This window comes from Mytilus californianus, unplaced genomic scaffold (assembly GCF_021869535.1).
Source record: "Mytilus californianus isolate M0D057914Y unplaced genomic scaffold, xbMytCali1.0.p SCAF_5, whole genome shotgun sequence".
In the NCBI taxonomy this organism is placed as follows: domain Eukaryota; kingdom Metazoa; phylum Mollusca; class Bivalvia; order Mytilida; family Mytilidae; genus Mytilus; species Mytilus californianus.
Genome location: NW_026262701.1, coordinates 98,231,184 through 98,255,061, shown reverse-complemented (window position 1 = coordinate 98,255,061; position 23,878 = coordinate 98,231,184). Strand labels below are relative to the sequence as shown.

General features: G+C 32.8%; 1 protein-coding gene across 1 annotated transcript in view; it reads left to right on the top strand.

The window, feature by feature from the left end:
• The first annotated feature begins 488 nt into the window (after window positions 1–488).
• The window catches only part of LOC127700367 (RNA-binding protein 42-like), a 53,307-nt gene continuing 29,917 nt past the window's right edge, over window positions 489–23,878 (top strand). Inside the window, exons 1-4 of the mRNA XM_052203808.1 lie at window positions 489–665; window positions 7,489–7,709; window positions 9,518–10,285; window positions 13,223–13,417. Of these exons, the coding sequence (XP_052059768.1) occupies window positions 613–665; window positions 7,489–7,709; window positions 9,518–10,285; window positions 13,223–13,417 (1,237 nt within the window). The 5' untranslated portion in view covers window positions 489–612. The remainder of the gene's footprint in view (window positions 666–7,488; window positions 7,710–9,517; window positions 10,286–13,222; window positions 13,418–23,878) is intronic.

The following is a 23,878-nucleotide window of genomic DNA, read 5'->3' as shown; positions in this document are numbered from 1 at the left end:
AAGTGTAGCGAAAAGTGAACACAACAGGGGTCCAGTTTAAATGAGAATAGGCTACGGTGGGGGATCCAGGGGGTTCCGGGGATTGAAACCCCCTTTTTGTTTGACAACTAATGTTTTTGTATGGGGACATATGGTTTGACCCCCCTTTTTATATGACTTGCATGTGTTGGAACCCCTTTTAAAATTGGCTGTATCCGCGCCTTGGCTAGCCAAAATATGCGTGTTTTCTATAATCCTTTATTGTTGCTTTTTTATACATTATTTCAATTATTTGATGATACATCTTATACGAACCCTTCATTAAATTGTAAAGAGATTCAATTTCTTCTAGAAAGAAGAAATTGCTGGAAGCACACAAACACATAGTATTTGTGTGTTTTGTTTTGTTTTATTTTTTTTATTTAAAGATGGACGTTATAACTATATGTCGTGTAAATATCTTATTATGGTATTTAGTCAGTTCGGCAAATATGAAATTCTTCGTCATTAGAGAGTTTTAATGGGTCTATATATATATATTATATATTTAGACAAACATTGACATCGAACCAACGAAAAAACGTTTATTTGTGAAAATATATTTTGTTGATTTTCGACAGAACAAAAGACAAAATGGCAATGATAACAGACCAGAGATTGAAAGAAATGGAAGAGGAAATGAGTCGGTAATACCCAAATCGTAAAATTTCATAACATCCATACATTTTGTACACAGTACAGATTCAAAGGGTACACAGTCTCTATACTACTGGCGCTTTCGAGACGTTTCGGCCATGAACCCGTTCGGCCGTATGTCGTTTCGGCCATATACCTGTTCGGCCTTGGTTGTTTCGGCCTTGGTCGTTTCGGTCCATTATACTATTTTCTTTTCATAGAAAGAATTAAGTGGGAAGTAGCCATTTCTTTATCCTATTTGATAAGACTTTTGTAATAAAGGTAATTGAAGGTGAAAATGCAGTGTAAGGAAAATATCAATATTTTTTGTCTGGTATGTCTGCTGGCTCAGGAACAGGTGGTGTGTACATATACCCAATCTATTTGAGGAACTCTGAGGTCTTCAGTGTGTTGGCGTCTAGCCGGTCCCATACGTCAACCAGTTTACCCTGCATCTGGCGATAGGTCTCTCGTTGGTACCGGGTCACTTGCTGCTCACTAATGAGTCTGGGGGTTAGCTTTACTGTCTTGGCTTCTTTACGGAAGGCAGGAACTATCCTATAGAAGTGAAGGTGGGCCCGTCCAGCTTTACCATTGAAGCATCTATGCCATCCTGCAGGATAAGAAAAGAAATGTTAAAAAGTTACAGTATATACACATAGCAGAACTTAAATACACATTTAACAACTACATTTTTAACCATTATTCTATACATCTATCATTTTTAAAATGCAGTATCACAATTATTTAACATTAATAACGCAAGGTATATAAGAGTAAGAACTTGGTGGATATATGTCTCAATGGAAATCATACCACATTTCCTTTTTTTTTATATATATCAACTGTATGTTATAACAACACTCGTTTAAAATAAAATTAATGAATTTTCATATCCTATGATAATGTGGCGCAATAACATAAATAGTGTTGGTCATTTATCCAAATTAGTAGAAATTAAAATACCTTTACTGTATATGAATAACCATCACTGCTGACCAACTTCTATAACCTTGCCATGCAAATATTACAAGTTTAAAATTAAAAAATCACAACGAAATATTTATGCAATTTATTTCAACATATTTATTACATTCTAATTAAAATTGAATTTGTCTACAAAGGATTCTGTATTACAATCAATAAGTACATAATCTGTCTTTTCGGTCAATATTATAATATATAATTAAATTTGGCACTTGAGCTTAAATTTAGGAAATTTTTACAACTTCTCAAAATATTATCATAAAACTCTTTTCTCAAGAGATTATAAAGGGGACATTGACATATAAAATGTTCTTCGTCTTCAACTTTATCCCAGGGACATTTACATATCTATCAGTCTCTAATTTTAGGGGATGTGCACTTATTCTGATATTGCACAGTGCTTGTCTTTTAAAATATGATAAAATCTATAACTTTTGGATGTTAAATTAAAAAAAAATATATCATATACTACTAACCTGTGTTGCACAGACGATGCTGCCACCCATGACAAGTATCACATTGCAAAGCCAAATACAATGAAAGTCCCAACTATGTATTGGCTTCCGAAGCTACACAAAACACCTTACAAATATAGATTCATTTCGTCTTCAAGCCATTGTTCCACTACTAAAGTGTCTATACTTCTTACCAGTACACTTGGTACAATCAAAAACCTGATAATAAATTGTTCAAATAAGGCCTTCGAAAATAGTGGAATTTTAAATTACTTTTGGAGTGTCAAGAACTCGTTGGAAGTACTTGATAAATTGCATGCATATATTGGTGATTTTGAATCTGTTCAAAGTTTTGATTTTTCTACCCTATATACCACATTGCCTCACATTCTCATTAAGAAAAAATTCACACACCTAATTAAATGGGCATTTAAAAAGTCAGAATGTGAATATGTATGTTCAAACTCTTTTAGGTCATTTTTTAGTAGCAATAAACAAAAAAACTATGTCAATTGGACATGCTTTGATACTATATATGCCCTTGAATTTTTACTAGATAACATTTTTGTTCGCTTTGGAGATTCCGTATATCGTCAGGTTATCGGAATTCCAATGGGGACTTACTGTGCACCACTTATTGCAGACCTTTTTTTGTATTGCTATGAGTTACAATTTATGACAAAAATCAGCACAGACCGATCGAAACAACATCTGATACACAAATTTAATAATACTTTTAGATATTTGGATGATATTTTGGCTCTCAATAATGACGACTTCAGTATGTATACTAAAGAAATTTATCCTGTTGAACTTACTTTAAATAAAGCTAATACTAACAATGACCACTGCCCTTTCCTCAATCTTGATATCTATATCATTAACGGAAAGCTTAATACTAAAATATATGATAAAAGAGATGATTTTTCATTTCCTATCGTTAATTATCCATTTTTAGATGGTGACGTTCCCTTGTCACCATCTTACGGTGTTTATATATCTCAACTTGTACGATTCGCTCGTGTATGTAACAATGTTTTAGATTTTAACGAGAGAAATTTATGTATTACTGAAAAATTATTACACCAGGGTTTTCGATATCACAAACTAGTCAAAACATTTACTAAATTTTATCATCGGTATAAGGACATCATTCCTAAATATAGCTCAACATGCAGACTTCTTATACGTTCAGGTATTTCACATCCAATTTTTTATGGAAATATTCTTTATAAAGCACAAAAATGTCAGTATTCACCTCTGAAGCTAACAAAACCTTTAAATAGACTTATTAAGAAGGGATATAGTTACGATACTGTTGTCAGGTCATTAAAGATTGCATATTTTGGCGTTAATATTGATTCACTTATAGGGTCTTTGCATCGGTACTAAACACATTTATTTAAAAACCAGTTGTTGGCATGACACGGGTTATGTTCTTCTCATATATGTTATGATGGTATGATACTAAACCCCTAACGGGAAGGATTGTGCCTGATATTCATATGATGAAGACATAATCTTTCAATCAGTTTAATTGAAGTCTGGAGCTGGCATGTCAGTTAACTGCTAGTAGTCTGTTGTTATTTATGTATTATTGTCATTTTGTTTATTTTCTTTGGTTACATCTTCTGACATCAGACTCGGACTTCTCTTGAACTGAATTTTAATGTGCGTATTGTTATGCGTTTACTTTTCTACATTGGCTAGAGGTATAGGGGGAGGGTTGAGATCTCATAAACATGTTTAACCCCGCCGCATTTTTGCGCCTGTCCCAAGTCAGGAGCCTCTAGCCTTTGTCAGTCTTGTATTATTTTTAATTTTAGTTTCTTGTGTACAATTTGGAGTTTAGTATGGCGTTCATTATCACTGAACTAGTATATATATTTGTTTAGGGGCCAGCTGAAGGACGCCTCCGGGTGCGGGAATTTCTCGCTGCATTGAAGACCTGTTGGTGACCTTCTGCTGTTGTCTGTTCTATGGTCGGGTTGTTGTCTCTTTGACACATTCCCCATTTCCATTCTCAATTTTATGTTGTCGAGGACGAACCTCCTGTTCACAGTGAACACAAGGAAACGACATCACAAAGTATATTAAAACTATTTGATCGACATGCTTCAGCTTTTATAGGTGTCTGGCGGAATATCAAAGGAATGACTCAAATTGAGTATATGATGCATTTTTTGAAACAGCGAAAGTTTGCATAAGCTTGTTCTCAGCTTGGTACCTTTAACACTCTTTAAAAACATAATTTTATTTGAAATATTCCAAATTACAACTTCAAAGGCAAACAATGTAGACTAATTATCACAGCAATTATGAAAAATAATAGTAAGTGTTATCTGCAATCAACTCTAATTAACTTTCAAATGGTTACAAATAGAACTTACAATGTTGAATATAATAGTACTAATTATTTAAAAAACATACATAATTCTTAAAGTATTATACAAATACTTTTTAAAAGATATAAAATTAACAAAAAAATAAATATAACAAACTCTCTTTTAATATAATATTAATATAAGGCCGAAACGAATTTTATTACATGGCCGATTGGGTTAATGGCCGAACACACCAAGGTCGAAACGACCAAGGCCGAACGGGCTACATGGATGAAACGTCTTGCTTCCCTACTGGCACTTGTTTCTATCAGTGGGAAGGTCGATCATCCATATATATTAGAAGCTATTATATATGGATAGTCGACCTTCCAATAGATATAACCAAGTCAACGTGCTCTACACACATCCTTAGATGTATTTACACGTTTCGGTATTTAGCTAAATTTGCTCTGAATGACCATAGATCTGTCTCTGAATAATCTTCTGGTGTCATGCAACTATCACTTTTTAATTATGGTGTCAAATGGTTTAAATTGTGTTACAAAATTTTATGGCAACTTAAAGTCATGGCATACTACAGTCATGGGTACTACTTGTACAAGTTATTTTTATTTTATTATCTGGGATCCATCTACTAAGGACAACATAAACAAATTAGAAGCTATACAACGCCGATGCGCACGATTTGTAATTAATGATTATAGAAGAACAAGTAGCGTAACATCAATGCTACAGGCACTAAACTGGAAGACACTACAGGAAAGGAGAGCTCAATGTAAGGTCATCATGTTTTATAGAGTAGTGCATGAACTGATTGCCATACCAACTACAAATCTACAGCCTGTAACATCAACAGTAAGAGGACACAAAGAACGATTCCTCGTTCCTTTTGCCAGTACTCAAGTATATTAGTACTCGTTTTTCCCAGATACCATCAGTATCTGGAATGGACTGCCACAACACTTAGTAAGCTGTACAACCCTTGAATCATTCAAAAGGGGTGTGCAAGTGGTCCAGCTTCGATAGATGTCCAAACTTGTTTTTATCGTTATTTTAAAGAAGCACCGTTTTCACTGATAATTCGCACTTATCCACACATTTGTTGTTCTCACATCAAACATGTACATAAAACAGTACGATAATACTCCCATGGGAGGCCTGTACTATAAAGGAAGAAGAAGAAGAAGTAAATAATAATATACTTATATAAGTAAATTTGTTACATTCATATTCTTCATACATTCATATAAAGTTTGAATAATCTCCCCTTAATTTTCTCAAAAAATTTACTTGTATAAGTAATTTTTTTTTACAATCCCCAGAGTTTTCCATTCAGCATTTATGCCGGGTGTGCCAACCACCTTTCCATTTTAGGAGGTGGTTGGCCTTTTTTTTAAATTCCGGATTTTTTTTCGGTTCCGCACCAAAAATATTTTAAATCTAATTGTGTCTCACTGATTTGTTTTCATTAACAAAAATGGCCGATCGTCAAATTTCAATGTCTTCTATTATTAATCCGGGGAAGAGAAAGTCAGATGACGATGGTGATAAGGAAAATTCTTGGCCAAATAAGTCAACTAAACGGATAGTTGTATTGAAATTGAAAAAAAGCATCAAAACAAAGGAAAAGGCACGCAAGCGAAGATTAGTATGAACAGGACTTTAAATGGCTAATCATCACAGAGGGAGGATATTACTGTTCTGTGTGCCAAAAATACAGCACTAAAGCGAGGAACAGGACAGAAACTTGGATCAATAGGCATAAAATAGTGAATGAAAGAAGAGAAAAAAGGGAAAAATTATTGAAAAAAATCAAATCAAAGAAGAATATTTGACAGTTTATTTGACTAAATCTATTTATTTTTGTTCAATTCCATTAAATGTGAATACAATACTTATCCAGACCTTCTTTTTGTGACCCCCACCCACAGTAAAAAAAAACCCGGTTGGAAATGTTTAAAAAAAACAAAACACCTGGTTGCAACTGGTTTTTTCAAAACACCCACCTTACCTTAGTGAAAAATTGAGAATGCTGATCCCAAAAATTCTCAAGTTTTGGGAAGTAAAAACATGCCTTTAACAATTTTTCTCTGGTTAGCTCATAATTTTTTATTAGAGTTCAATGTTTCATCTCATTAATTCAACAGAGAAACTAATTGCGCAAAGATCATAAGTAATTTGCGCCTTCAAAAATTGCCCCTTGGAGGCTTGTAAATGAGCAGTGTTTTGAAGATAACAGACAAAGATTTTCATTGTCCATGAAATTACACTTCAGTGATTAGTAAAGACATCTGCAAAGGACAGACAATTGAAAGTTCTATTAGAGCAAAGAAGTCCTGAGAAATTCAAGAAAAGAAGATAGTATGTCTTTTTTACTTGTATAAGTAAAAAAATCTGAATGTCTAAGGGACTTAACTAAGCCATTAAAATAATTTACCTATACAAGTAAATAAAAGACACTTGTATAAGTATCTTACAATTTTACTTATATAAGTATATTAATATTTACTTCTTCAAGTAAATAAAAATAACTTGTACAAGTAGTACCCCTGACTGTACTAAGGAATAAGTTAGTTAAGGGTCATAATTGGCCCAGATTATTAAGTTAAATGTTTCAAGATAATGAATGTTTTAAAGTTGTAAAAAGACATGTGAGAAAATACAGGACATAATTGATCAAAACCTTGGTCATGTTGGTGGTACATTGTACATGTTAAATGTACATGTAGCTCTTCAAAATTTTTAAGGTAGGGCATCTATCTTTTGACACATCATTTAGTTTCTTTGAAACTTGTGAAGATATCTATACTACACATATTTTATCACTTAAAAAAAAGCACTGAATAATTTGGCTTTTGTTATGTGATGTCTTGTACAACTTCATGATTGGTTGAGTAAATACTTCAATTTATTTTACATAAATAATATTGTTTTATATGACATTTAACTTTTGTTTTTTTCGTACAGGACAATGAACTGTAATTGTGATTATGTTGTTTGAGTTTCATTGGGCCTAATAATTGACACACATTACTTGTCTTTTACAGATTTGAACAAGAAATATTGACTCCAAAAGGTCAGGGTTCGAAACCACATCCTATGATAATAGGATCAAGAACTTTCACCAATGTTCAAGCCAGGATATCAGCAGATCCCCCTTCTGTTGGCCAACCTCCTCCTCCACCCTTGAGAAAGCCCAGTGGACCACCTACAGCTCCACCAGGGAGTAAGCCTGCAGGACCACCATCAGTATCCTTACCAGCTTCAGGTATGTATACTTTTACTGTATCTCCCTTCTGTTGCTCTCCTTCTCTTCCACCCTCCAGAAAACCCAATGCTTGGTTTAGCCTCTGTTTTGAAACAAAATGAGAAGAATAACTGGCTATTTCAGGGAATGACTTTTGAACATCAAATTTGTATCTGGAAATTTCCGTTAAGTTTCACACCAAAAATATGTAGCATAAAATAGTTTACTCAGTCTTTGTCAAATAAATAGACCAATCTTAATGTTGTGTGGAATTTTGTTCCCTTTACTCTAACACAATATAGTTCTTCCTTTATTGATTTGTGTATAGATATTGTATAAACTCTTCAGAACTACAAATTATGTACATTGTAAATATTTTGTATTCCATAAATTCCTGGTATCAAATACTTTGGAAATTATATACTTGCACATGTTTTTCAGATTTTTTTTTATTTGTGACACTTTGTACTTTTTTTTAATCTACTTAATTTTTTAACACTGTAATAAAATCATTTGGGTTTTACCCAAAAATTCTTTTTAAATATTTAAAATATACAATAATATAGTTAATCTGTAATTTTATATGATTTCCTTCATTGCAATGCAAGTTATGAATTGTGTAAAGTTGCCACTGATAAAGAAAAAAAAAATTATTCTACTTTTTAGTGCATCAATATTTATTTCTAACATAACTTGGTGTATCTTACCCGATATAAAAGTCACTAATTTTTTCTGAAGTTATTACAATTGATTAAATGAATATGACATTTTCCTATCAAGTATCAAATTGAGCATTTTTCTCATATATTTTCTTACGGGCATATGATACAGAAGCGATCTTAAGTTGATTTTTCCTTTTATTTTTACACAAAGTAAATTTTGATATATGTACTCTTGAATATTCAATAGTTTTCCAAAAAATGAAATAACAGAAATCTCAAAAGAAATGAGGTATTTTCCCCAAGTTTTTTGTAAGTTTTTCTAATTTATAGGTTTTTGTTTTTCGGTAACAAAGTTGAAGGATAAATGCCATAAGATAATTGTGAAATTATGCAATGAATGACAAATGATGACAGAAAGCAGTAGATTACATTTTTGTGTCTACAAATGCATACAGAAAACTATATATCATTGATTTTTTTTATTGCAATTTTTACATAAGACTATTGAAGCAGAATACAATCCATTAAAAAAGAGAGAGAAAAAAGGAGGGTTCATATGTTTGTTTTTCAGCTAAGAGCAAAAAACCTAATTGTTTTAATGCTAGAGATTCCATTTCCTTTTTTGAGCTAAATAATGTAGCAGTATAGTCTTAATACACATTCTCATGCAGGCAATCCCGCCATACCTCCAAACATATGGATCACTGTCATTTATATATTAGAACATATATTTGACAGAAAAATAACTAGTCTTCATTTATCCTGGAACTTTATGTCCCGCAGTATATTTCACATGCTTCCATAAATAGAATCTGTTTTCCTTTGCAACTAATTTTATATTAACACAACTGATTTCATGATGTCAGTGTGTATTTATGCTAATTGGGGTGCGATTTGTATTTGTAACAATGATAAAAGGACTTGTTAAACTTATAATTCAATCCTGCTACTGTGAGAGATCAAATATACATGTATCATGATGTATGTATATAATAAAGGTTAATAGACTTTACAACAGGAAATTATTGAATGAATTAATGATAAAAAAAATAATAATAGAGTGCAGAGAAGTGCATATACATTAAGGAAGAGCACAGAAATACAGTTTTTTGAAATATTAATATTTCTGGACATGATTAATAACAGTACTTTACATTTATTTTTCAGTGTTGGCAGCTCCCCCACCACCACCTCCTGCCTTACTACCAAAACCAAAGGATAAATCAGACATGCCTCCATTAGCCCCTCCTCCTCCCCCTCCACCAGCAATCAGACCTGCATTTGTTCCCCATCAAGTCAGACACCGACCTCCTCCACCAAGGCTACCGCCACACAGGTTTGGACCACCTGGGCCAGGACCATATTATGGACCTCCAGGAGGACCTGGACCTCATGGTTTCCCAGGACCCCATGGACCTGGACCCTATGGCCCTGGACCACATGGACCAGGTCCTGGGCCCATGCCTCCTTATAGAGGACCTGGACCAATGGGTGGACCAGCCCCTCCAGGTCCAATTGGACCAGGCTATGGATTCAGTGATGGTGTTCAGCATATGATGGCCAATGAAGGCAGTGGTAATAGTATCAGTAGTGGACCTACAGTACCACTTAAGGATGAAAAACCTAAAATGGTTATTTCAGCAGGTCCAGTTATAAATAAGCCAAAGTCAGAAAAAAGGAAAAAAAAAGACAAGAAAGCAAAACTGTTGGAGACGACAGTTACAGAAACAACCACAACAGTTACACCTGCAGAAACAGGGCCCAAAGTTGTAGCTGGTCCAACATTACCTGTAGAATTTCAGGCGGAAGAAGCTATTTCTATGGAAACAGAAGTGGAAGATAGTGGTAAAAAGAAGAAAGACAAAAAGAAAAAGTTTATAAGAACAGCTGCAGGACAGATATGGGAAGATCCAAGTTTAGAGGAATGGGATCCAGGTATGTAAAAAAGTGACTTTTTAGGGAAATCCTAGTTTTGAAAACAGGTATCAAGTAACCGAACTTGGCCACGCATATCCTTTAGTAATCTAGTTTTAAAATGTGTTGTATGAGTCCGCTTGCCAACCAATATGGCCAATGCAAAAAATAGAACTAAGGGTAAATATATAATAAAATGCTTAGATCTTGAAAACCGTTATAGATTGACAAAATATTCAAAATGTCAAGATCTACCTACTGCCTTATTTTACCAAAATTACCAGACATCTCTTTTAGGAAATATTGACGATTTTCACCAAATGGTTGCATTTTTGGCTATGTTCTTGAAAACTTTAATGTTTAGAGAGAAATTTGCACAGCATAAATGATCAGCAAGACAAGAAATAGAAATAAGTCAGCATGGCTGACTTTATCAGTGGACTCCTAATAGGAGTTGTTGCCCTTTAAAGGGGCACTAGTTGTCAAATTCATGTTCACCGATTTGACTCAAATTCTCATATTTGATTTATAACAATGTAAAACATTTATCCAAATTATAAAAAGCCTAAAATAATCAATTTACAGGGCATATTATAGATAATATGTAGCTTCCTTTCGTGTGTATTTTAGTCTAGACGCCATCTAATTAACTATCGAGTTGACCTCCGAATACCTCCAATGGCCATATAAGCAATATAAACATAAATACAGTCGACTCTCGTTATCTCGAAGTCAGCCGGACCAGAGAAATATTTCGAGATACCCGTAGTTCGACTCAAACGAAAACCAGAAGTTTGACAGACCAAGGGACACAACTCTTACTTAGCTTGGTAAAGCTAAAATAAATCCGGATGAATATGGGTAGGGGATCGATATTCTGGTCTAAGATCGATGTATCTGTATGTTATGGTCTTTTATTATTATAATAACATTTTATGTATTCTTCTCTTATTTATCTCTTTGTACAGTTACAATTTTTTCCTGTGGTGTTTAGCCGAGAGAGTAATTTCCAATCGATCTTAGCGTTATTTAAAGTTGACAAAATTGTTCATTCTCGTATACAAGAGATTTTAGAAAATTAAGATTTCTTTTCATTTTCTTTTATTTCAATCTTTTTCTGCAAGAGGAAATACAAAAAGATTAAAGACGCCAATTGAGTAGTTTTGAGTTGATCACCAACGGAAGTTTAATCCCTACTTTATACACAACCAAGCTCATTAGTGTATGTTTACGGTTAATTGTTTTTAAAACATTTTAAACAATGTTTTGACACATGTGTATTAGTTTGAGATAAATAATGAATTTTGAATGCTTTTGTTAACCTTGGGACCGTAAATTTAGTTCGAGTCAACCGAAATTTCGACTCATCAGGAGTCGAAATACATATATTTATATGGAACAAAGTTCGGGACCACGAGAAAACTTCGACTCATCCGAAATTTCGAGTCAACCGAGTTCGAGACAACAAGAGTTAACTGTATGGATATAAATAGAAACCGGACTCGTGCAATTGGATTTTTCTAGGTCTATTTAATTTCATATTATAGATTAAAAATATATTTTAATCTTCGTTTTTACCTGTATAAGAATGATTTTTTTGTGGATTAAATCAGTCAATCAAATGATTTACCTTTGTTTCACTTTCAATGTTGACATTATTTTCCTTTAAATAACTCAGCATGCACGATTCATGCGTTATCCATCTCTAGCTAAGGGGTTTATTTGGAATTCACTTGAATACGGATTCAATGATGTCATCACCATGTTTCTTAGCTTATTTTGACAAAATTGAACCATACTGGCTGCTAAAAGCGAATGTTTATTTCACTATTTCACTTTTATTAATGATTGAACAAAAAAATCATATTTTATATTTTTTATTTATCTCGTAGCTAGTGCCCCTTTAATGATGCTTTTTACCAAATTTTGCAATTTTGGTGGAAACCATAGTAGAAAGAAAGAAACTGTAAACAGCAAGAAAGGTCAGCACATTTAGACCTACAAAACATCTTACAATCAAAAATGTCAGTCAAGTCCTTTTAGGAGTTATTGCCCTTTAATTACAATTTTTAACCATTTACTGTATGTAAAATAGACAGAGGGGAACTTTACACAACAAAAATTATCAGCCAGACATGGGCTTACCGTTCTGGAGCGCATGAGATCATCCCCAGTTTTTTGGGGGTTCATGTTACTCAGTCTTTAGGTTTCTATGTTTTTTTGTGTACTGTTGTTTGTCTGTACGTATTTTTCTTTTTAAGCCATGGCGTTGTCAGTTTATTTTTGACTTATGAGTTTGAATGTCCTTTTGGTATCTTTTGCCTCTCTTCTACAAATCAGTCAACCACTTATAAGAGTAATTGTCCTTCAATAACTATTCTACCTATTTTTGTGAATTTTTGGCTATGATCCTGAAAACTATTATCTGCTAGACAACATTTACAAATAAGTCAACATGGCAGAAAGCATCAGTCAACCTCTTATTTGAGTAATTGCACTTAAATGACAGTTTCTTCCCATTTTCATGATTTTTGGCACTACTCTTGACAACTGTAATAGATTGAGAGAAACTTCAAACTGCATTTCATCATCAGCTGCACAAGATCTACAAAAAACAATCCACATTGCAGAAACTGTTGGTCAACCCCTTATATTGATTGATTGTTGGTTGCTTAACATCCAGAGGCAAATATTTCATGCATGTTCAGGACGACCAGCCCCTTATAGAAATGATTGCTCTTCAATGACACTTTTTACCCATTTCTGTGTTTTTTCCCATGATGGGCATGGTGGCATATGGACATTTATGTTCTCTTTCTTTCACATTTTCTGTGTAGCTTATTCTAAAACTGCACCATTATCTTGAATAAAATCTCATTTAGGAGTTATAGAATTTCATAATTCAGTCATCTTCAGTTTGCATTGCAGTTGTAACGATTAAAGATTTTTTTGTTTCAGATGATTTTCGTATGTTTTGTGGAGATTTAGGAAATGAAGTAACAGATGAATGTTTGGCTAGAGCGTTCAGTAAATATCCTACATTTGTCAAGGCTAGGGTGTTACGAGACAAAAGAACAAATAAAACAAAAGGTTATGGATTTGTCAGTTTCAGGGATCCCCAAGATTTTGCCAGAGCAATGAGAGAAATGAATGGTATGTAAATATTTACGTATATAAACAAAAGTTTTATCAGCTTTTCCGTTGTTAACATTTCAAATTTTATGCCTCACAGCCAAATACGGAGAAAACATGACATGGTAGGGAGATTTCAGGGATGCCTCAGGTACAGGTGAAAGACACAGAAGGTGTGCAAATCGGCAATTATGCTTTATAAATCCTTATAGATAGACCTTAATTTGATATTTGTAATGTCTAAGAAACTAAGGATACATGCAACTGGGTTATGCAATCTAGAAAACTCCCCTAAAGTTGCCTTTTTTTTGTAATACTTCTTTTGTGTGTTGTAACATATTTTCCTTGATAATTTGTTCCATTCTAGTTTCTGAAGCAATGTTTTCCGGTGTATGTCATACACTTAGACATTGATCTTTTATACTTTTAGAATGGTTGGTTGATTTTGGTACAAAAATAAATGTTGTTGTAGTTCAGCAATGTTGTCACATGCACTTCTTCCCCATGTTTTCTATATGAAAGTATAAGAAATATAACACTTATACTTTTTGGAAAGATTGGAACTATTGTTCCAAGTCATTCCGAAGGCACCTGCCTCCCAAACAAGAAGCAGCACAGGTTAGCCACTAAATCTACAAAATGCATACACACTGAAATACAGTTCCTTATAATGCTCATGTCTGTGTACATTTGCACATATATGAACTGTGAAAAATATGGGGTATGTCTTTGGACCAGTTCATTGAAGTAAGTCTTTAAGTTTTGTCAATTTGCAGGCTATTTTTTGTCATTTTAATTAGGTAAGAGTAATGATACAATACCAGTATGATTGAAAGCTGCCATGATCACCAAACAATCAGAGACAAGGTGGGGCCTAAATTACAATGTCCCACCTCCTTAAAGGCCAATCATATTGATCAAATTACTAATAATCCTCAGTCTTACATAATTAAACAGTTCCTTCATTATACATCTCAATACACAAATGTATATTTATATAGAAATGATAGATTTATTCCTTGCCTATTAGTTTTGTTCTACACTACCAGGGGTTTAAAAATCCACTAGCCCGACGCCCGGGACCAGAACATTTACGCCTTGGGCAATCAAAACTTGTAATCCAATATGCCCGACGGACTAGTAAAAAAAATTCTTAGTATTACCAAAATAGAAAGTGGAATATCCTTTCCTCACTATTTTTATCTTTGCCAATCATATTCAATTTAATATATTACTTCATCCAGGATTCCAGGAATTTGAACTGATTTTGTACATGTTTTAAAAATAGAACGAATAACTGGGTGGACTGGTATCGTGTATTAATTACAATTCACTTTCAATATAGATTTCTCAGTACTGTATTGTATATTGCTCATGCGGAGACATTCAATTGACAGTACTGGGGGTATCACTATGATGCATTCATCAATATGACCTGTCATGGTAGGCAACACGAAACCATGCAACAAAGTATTGCTAAATATTTTAGTAGGGGCACCCCAGGAACATCGACAGTTTTGAAAAAAGAACTGCTGATGAACATGATGAAGATGGAAATGAGGTAGATACATAAATATGCCAATTACGACTGGGAAAAGAGGAAAAGAACATTTATCTTATCGTGGACAGAGAGATTCCCATGGGCAAGGTCGGGTGTTGGGGATGGTATTTAAACCAGAAACGATGTTTTGTGAATATTGCTGTTATTTTCCCGATCATGCTGATAAAGTCTCAGATTAGCAGGACTGTTTTGTCGGGCTAGCAGTTCTGCCAACAGGACTAGTAAAATCCTGCTACCAATAAGTCCTGGGCTAGTGAGCTGTTACCAAATTTTTTAACCCCTGACTACATAAAGTGTTGTATAAATTATGTCTGAAAGATAAATGATTAAGGATTAACAATATTTTTTTTTCAAAAAAAAAGACAAAACATGAAGTCTAGATATGAAAAAGGTATTCAAGTAAGGCCTATATTTACTTGATAAATCTTTGCAATCCTCATCTGTAATAAAGCAATACATGTAATTTAGGTTACACTTATCAGTGATTGAATTGAAACAGTTAGTAACTTTCAAAACTGAAACCTGAACAATCTGATATTTATTTTGGTTTAATCCCCATCAAATGTCTTTTAACAATATAAGTCATATATATGCGCATTTGAATACAGGAAGTGTAAAACAAACTGAAACCTGGACAATCTGATATTTTTTTTGTTTAATCCCCATCAAATGTCTTTTTACAATATTAGTCATTTGAATACAGGAAGTGTATTTTTGCAATTAGGAATGAATCCCCTTTTCAATAAAAAAAAATTGTTTATGTTGAAAAGTACATTTTCAATGCCCTTTTCTGGAATATATTAAATTATAAACTGAATTAGAATACACTCTACAACTTATCTTCAGTGTCATATAATCATAATAATTGTTTTCGAAATCAATAAGCAATTCTTAGAGAAGAAAAATAGTATAAATATGTTTCAACTTACAAAATGCCCAAAAAGCAACCTTTTTAGATTAAGTTTTGGAGACAATATCGATCTTGGTTTCTATTTCTTGGTCCCATGTCCTACAAGGATAATTGATAAACTTTATTAGAAGAATCTTTATTTGGTAATTTCTTTTGTTTCTTAAGATAAAAAGTAAAAGGTGAAACATGTAACTTGGAAGATTATTTGGTTAAGATATGAAATTGCAATTTAAACGAAATTGTTGTGCAAATTAAGGGAGCAGCAATCATTGATTCACATTTAGCTCATTTTATTTACTAGAAAGGGTGCTTATTCTTATAATGACCTGCAGTTAATGCAATTGTCAGCAATAGAGCTATATTAATGTTCTTTTTTGTCCATACCATACACTAAATATAATTTGAAATTATTCAAACTTCTCTTCCAATCTTTCCATTAGTGATTTCCATCACTGTGATTTAACTGGGTTTTCCGAAGGAAAATACCAGTTATTAATTAAATTGGTGAAGTACCAGGGGTGGGCAGCTGCCAATAGTTTCCCTGCAATAACTTATGACAGTTCAACCAATGCTTTTCAGACTTTGATATGTTGATACAAATGACAAAATGGAGGTCTAGTTCGAAATTAACAATATTCACTTTTACTGTTCAGGAGTTATGGTCCTTGATATATTGGAAAATGCAAATTTATGTTGTTTCTGTTCAATAACTTATGAACCCTTCTACCAATGGTTTTCAAATTATAATATAATGTTACTGATGAGAAAATGAAGGTCAAGATCAAAATTGACAATTTTTACTTTTACCGTTCAGGAGTTATGGTCCTTGATCTACTGGAAAATGGTACCTTATAAATTTTGTTTCTGTTCAATAACTTATGAACCCTTCTACCAATGGTTTTCAAATTATAATATGTTGTTACTAATGACAAAATGGAGGTCAATTTTAATATTGATGATTTCACTTTTGCCATCCAGGAGTTATGGTTCTTGGTAGAGTAAGAAATAGCACTTTATGTCGTTTCTGTGCAATTACTTATGAATCGTTTAACCAATGCTCTTAAAATTTGAATATAATGTTACTGATGACAAAATGTTGGTCAAGTAAGATATTGATGCTTTTTATTTTTGTCGTTCAGGAGATTTGGTTCATGATAGTCTGGAAAATAGGCAGGTTCTAAAAGGCTAAAAGTGTCTTTCAAAATACAGAAAACCCAGTTTGCTGTCAATTTTACAGCTTATTCCTTGTTCAGATTTGTTATCTTTACTCAAGGATAAACAAAAGTACTAATGTTAACAAGTACATTTCTCAATAAGTAGGAAATATTGTAGTCAACTTCAAAATAAAGAGAATGTAATTTGTTTAAAAACTAATGGGATGTGTTGACAGACTTAATGTTTGGCCTTACTTGCAATACAGGTATTATAAACAATTTCAGTTTGCTTCCATTTGTTTCTGAAATAAGATTTACAAAGGTATGCTCTACACCCAAAATTATGGGAAGCCAAATACATAAAAAGTATTAACAGCATAAAAGCAAAAAAAAAAGAACCATCCAGAATAGTAAAAAATTGTCTTAGGCTACTACCCAGCTTTGATGAAGGGAGTTGTAACAATAGCTATAATTCAAACTGAAAATTTACCATGCCAAAGAAATAGTGAATTATAGGTAATAAACTCATGATAGATACCAGGATTAAAATGTTGTACGCCACATTTAGTCTACAAAAGACTCATCAGTGACCCTTGAATAAAAAAAGTTAAAAAGGCCAAATAAAGTATGATTGAAGTTGAAAAGCATTGTTGACCCAAAATTCTGAAAGGTTTAAGCAAATAAAGGTAAGTAATCTTTTCCTGGGGTAGAAAATCCTTTGAATTTCCAAAAAAATCAGTAATTTTTATACGACCGCAATTGGTAAAGACGTTGGCGTCGTCGTCGTCGTCCGAAGACACATTGGTTTTCGCACTCTAACTTTAGTTTAAGTGAATGGATCTTTTTGAAATTTTACCATAAGGTTAAATACCACAAAAGGAAGGTTGGGATTGATTTTGGGGGTTATGGTACCAACAGTTAAGGAATTAGGGGCCAAAAAGGGGCCAAAAATAAGCATTTTCTAGTTTCCAGACAATAACTGTGGAACAGTGTATGGATCTCTCTGAAATTATACTACAAGTTTCCATACCACAAAGGGATGGTTAGGATTTGCTTTGGGGGGTTATGGCTCAAACCGTTTAGGAATTAGGGGCAAAAAAGGGGGAAAAACAAGGTTGTCCTGGTTAATGGACAAATACTTTAGTACAAAACATAATTTAAAGCAGTGTAAGGGAGATAAATCAAATACATCATTGAAATTATCTCCCTTACACTGCTTTTAAATTATGTATAAAGTAATGGTTAATGAACAATAAAGATAATTTAAAACAGTGTAAGGGAGGTAATCCAAATACAACGTTTTGGTTACTTCCCTTACACTGCTTTTAAATTATGTTTAAAGAAATGCATATTTATAAAGGAAGACCAGTAAAAATATCTGCAAATGTTACATCATTTTTTTTTACAAAAAAATCCATATGAAAGATTTGACACTATATTTTTAATTCTATTATAAAATAGATTAAGTTAGCACTATGGTAAATTTAAATGGGTAATTATGGTTGCCAACTCCATTGGAAATTTGAATTGAGATTATGACCATATCTTGAGGGAAAGAATTTTTTGGAGGAAAAAAGGGTGGGGGGGATAAAAAGAAATTGTGGGGGGTCAATTTTTTCTCATTTCAGATTTCAGAAATTAAAAAGAATTATTCTTCAAATATTATTTTTTTTTCAAATTTCAAATATTGAAAAATTTCAAGAAGTAATCTTTAATTGCACAGTATGACGCATTAGATTTGTAAAATCTTTGATCACATTTATTTATTTGTTATGCCGAATCTAACAGTGTATTTAGATTTTTAATTTTGGGTCCAGTTTTCAAAATGGTCTACATTAAGGTCCAAAGGGTCCAAAATTAAACTTTGTTTGATTTTAGCAAAAATTGAATATATGAGGTTCTTTGATATGCTGAATCTAAACATTTATTTAGATTTTAGATTTTTGGCCCAGTTTTCAAGTTGGTCCAAATTGGGGTCCAAAATTAAACTTTGTTTGATTTCAACAAAAATTGAATATATGGGGTTCTTTGATATGCTGAATCTAACCATGTATTAAGATTTTTTATTTGTGGACCCCGTTATCAAATTGGTTCATATTGAGGTCAAAAGGGTCCAAAATTAAACTTTGTTTGATTTCATCTAAAATTGAATTATTGGGGCTCTTTGATATTCCAAATCTAACCGTGTATTTAGATTTTTAATTTTGGGTCCTGTTTTTTAAATTGGTCTACATTAAGGTCCAAAGGGTCCAAAATTAAACTTGTATTTAGATTTTTGATTATGGGCCCAGTTTTCAAGTTGGTCCAAATCGGGGTCCAAAATTAAACTTTGTTTGATTTCAACAAAAATTGAATATATGGGGTTCTTTGATATGCTGAATCTAAACATGTGTTTAGATTTTTGATTATGGGCCCAGTTTTCAAGTTGGTCCAAGATAGGGTCCAGTATTTAAACTTTGTTTGATTTCAACAAAAATTGAATATATGGGGTTCTTTGATATGCTGAATCTAAACATGTATTTAGATTTTTGATTATGGGCCCAGTTTTCAAGTTTGTCCAAATTGGGGTCCAAAATTAAAATTTGTTTGATTTCAACAAAAATTGAATATATGAGGTTCTTTGATATGCTGAATCTAACCATGTATTTAGATTTTTTATTTGTAGGCCCCGCTATCAAATTGGTTCATATTGAGGTCAAAAGGGTCCAATATTAAACTTTGTTTGATTTCATCAAAAATTGAATTATTGGGGTTCTTTGATATGCCAAATCTAACCGTGTTTTTAAATGTTTAATTTGGGTCCTGTTTTTTTAAATTGGTCTTCATTGAGGTCCAAAGGGTCCAAAATTAAACTTAGTTTGATTTTAACAAAAATTGAATTCTTAGGGTTCTTTGATATGCTGAATCTAAACATGTATTTAGATTTTTGATTATGGGCCCAGTTTTCAAGTTGGTCCAAATCGGGGTCCAAAATTAAACTTTGTTTGATTTCAACAAAAATTGAATATATGGGGTTCTTTGATATGCTGAATCTAAACATGTATTTAGATTTTTGATTTTTGGGCCCCGTTATCAACTTTGTCCACATTGAGGTCAAAAGGGTCCAAAATTAAACTTTGTTTGATTTCATCAAAAATTGAATTCTTGGGGTTCTTTGATATGCTGAATCTAACCATGTATTTAGATTTTGGATATTGGACCATAATAGGTGAATGTCCAATTTAAAATTTTTAAGTTCTTAGACATTCTGTGTCAGAAACCTATGCTGTGTCAAATATTTAATCACAATCCAAATGCAAAGCTGTATCAAGCTTGAATGTTGTATCCATACTTGCCCCAACTGTTCAGGGTTGGACCTCTGCGGTCGTATCAAGCTGCGCCCTGCGGAGCATTTTATTTACTCCTGATTTAAAGAATTTTTATTTTGTTTTAACTAATTCAAACCACTATTAAGCAAACCTCAAACCTGCCCCTTACTTCATGGTTTATGGGTCAATGTTAAATTTTTGTGCTTTGGTATGTTTGTTAGATACTATAAACAATGGGTCAGCTATATAATTTGGTGTATAGATTGATTGTAGGGTTTATGTGTCTGTCTGGTAGGTGTCATCTGACCTGGACCTATGGTTTTAACCTATCATTTTTTATGGTTCATTGGTCAACTTTATGTCTGTTTTTCAATTACTATAAGCAGTAGGTCAACTGTATTTGGTGTATGGAATGGTTGTATTGTGTAGATAATCATCATCTATCAAGTGTCGCATGACCTTGGCTTCATTTTCATGGTTCATTGTGCAATGATCAGGTATCATGGCTAGGTGTGTTCCTTCCATCACTAGTGTATGGAATGATTGTAAGGTGTAGATGTCAGTCTGGCATAGTTCATCTGACTTTGACCTCACCTTCATGGTTCATTGATAAATCAAAAATAAATTCAATAATGGTCAGTAAAGCAGGCAAGATATTTCAGGGATTGTACTCTTGTTTATATTATACATTGTAAGTTGATGAAACATTCAATCAGTATAACAATAACATATTGATTTACTTGTGTCAATTTATTTTTAGGGTAAAAATTTGTATTCAAACTGTCATCCTGTCAGTCGAGATGATTGGTTGATTGAAATGATTTGCATACAAGATCATCTAAACAAGACCTCTTATTAGAATGTTTTCAGATCTAACACGAGTGACAAACAAATCTAACAGAGCAATGTGAAAGATCTAATTTTAATTAGATTGGTATAAAAGCATCAATAGATAGAAATATAAAAATTGGAGTTGTAGGTTGAAATAAATACTGACAAATATCTGAAAGTAATTTCATTAAAACCTGTTTACTTACGTGGGGAGTATTGTAAAAGAAGTTACAGTCTATCAAACCCATCATATGCATTTAATCTTTGCTGATCAAATGAATTTGTGATTAAATTCACAACTATAACTTGCCAGTGCCACATTGATTATTGACAATTAATTCATAAATCTGCTGAGATGGAGAATTAAGAACTCTGCAGTAAAATATATTGGCTCAGCATGTTATATCAAGTATAATATCAATTTCAGATTGGTAATTTGTCACAGTATTAGAGTTCAAACATGATGTAACCTTTTGGATGATATAAATTTCCGTTATTTCAAAAAGATTAAGAATAAAAAAATAAACGTAATGCAGAAGTGAGAACGAACTCAGAATGATTGAAAAATTACAGATGTTTCTGCCACTTGTATTCAGTTAAAGACAATATGTTACCCTACCGATGTCTTTTCTGGATTAATTGGGATGAAGATTGCACTTTGATTGCACAAAAAGCAAAGGAATCCTTGTAGTCACTGGCTGGTTAGATATATTTCAGCCATCTTCTCTACCTATGTTTGTGAGTTCACAGAACATAATTCAGTGTAGTGACCATAAATATGTCCATTTTAAGCAATTTATTAATAATTTATAATCATTTATCAACTTTACAAAATGATAAGTATTACCATACTTGCTTAACAACCATTTTAATACAAAGTACACATGTCGTAGAAAATAATGCATGTCACCGTTTACATAAATTTTTGTGTATTTTATTTAATAAATATATTGGGATTACTGACCCTTCCAGGCACCTCATTTCACCCTGTTTTTGGTGCCATTCATGTTATTTATTCTTTTATTGGTAGTGTTTTATGGTTTTTTCTTATCTTTATTTTGGTTTCGCCTGCAACAGAGTCGCGGAATCAAGACTTAAGCATGCAGTTCCTAGTTGTGTTGCTAGCATCAACAATTGTTAAAGTTTGTGATTAGGTCATTTCAACGGAGATGTTGTTATAAACCTTTGTATTTCCTGAAGCAGAAGACATATCTTGAATATATATGCCTTTTGTTCTGAAGTTATTTTAGGCTTATGTCTGTTGTCCTTTACCTCATCTTTAGTGTTCAGCAACTGCTTAAAAACTGTGTAGTTTTTTATCCCATCATTTTTTAAACTAAATGTATTCTGAGTAATATAAAAGCTATATTTGGTATATAGAATAAGAAATCACTTCAAGGATATACATATTCGTCAGACATGGTTCACCTGACATTTCATAGATCAGTGTTCAATGTAAAGTATTCACGGTTAAGTCCCTTGCTTAGATACTATAAGCAATAGGTCAGTATTTTTCTGTATGTATGTTTTATTTTCTTTTGATGTTTTTGCTTCAATGATAAATGGGGATTGCAGCTTTTGATACTATATATTATTGGAAAAGTGTTTTTGAAGAGAGTCCTTAGAGTCAATGAGTCAGTCACCACAAACAGTCATTGGTTAATAAAGTGAACATAATAAATATATCGTTGTGGACCTCTTACATTGGGCATTCTACAAGATTTTGTTTTTCCCATTACTTGCTTGAAGACTCCCCAGTGAACATTTAGATGTATATTAGAAATAATTGAGCTAATGTAATGTCTAGTATGAGGTCACCTGATGTACTGTCAGTTCTTCTCATGAATGTCTTCCCTATTTTATGTTATTTTTTACATTTTTTGATACATATATTGATTTTAAGGCTGACTATATGGATACATTTAGCAGTTGATCTTTGGCTGAGGTTTATTGGTATAATTGCAGTTTGACCAATAGATATGTCATGGTTCATTTTAAAGGAATAAAAAAATCGCTGAATAGCATTTTATTTCAGAAAATATACAGGTTTTTAATCTTTATAAATATCATTTACAGCCTTCACAATCTTTTACCATAATGATAAATGTGAAAAACATACAATTCAAAGATGCATTTCCGGAACAAACAGACAAAGGAAACCTTTTACTTCTTTGATTATTTGTTATATGTTTAAGTCTGAAATGTAAAAATTGGCATTTTTTTAAGTGAATCAAACTTAAAAATACTTGTAGTTAACACAATGTGGTGTTAAAGTCCTATGGTGTTCACAATGATACTTTAAGCATTATATGATTCCATTCGTCTCATCAAGTTATTCACTCTACAACAAAGTTTCTTGGGAAGAACTTTTCAAGTGTTGAGCGGTATACAAGTGGATAACGCAGTGACAATTGATTCCTGACTGAAATAAAAAGAAATGTTAAAAATAAGCATATGAGCATACACGAGGTTATCATACGTAATTTGGTTTATTTTGGCTGTTGCATGTGTTTTATTCAATTGGTATATTAGTTGACCCTTTTTGGGCACATCAGTTCACCCCGTTTTTGAAGGAGTTCGTGTGAAGTGTGAAGTGGTTTGTGGACTCATTATAGCTCACCTCACCCAAAGGGCCAAGTGAGCTTTTCTCATCTATTGGCGTCCGTCGTCCGTCGTCCTCGTACTCATCGAGCTCGTTCGAACTTCTTCTAGAGAACC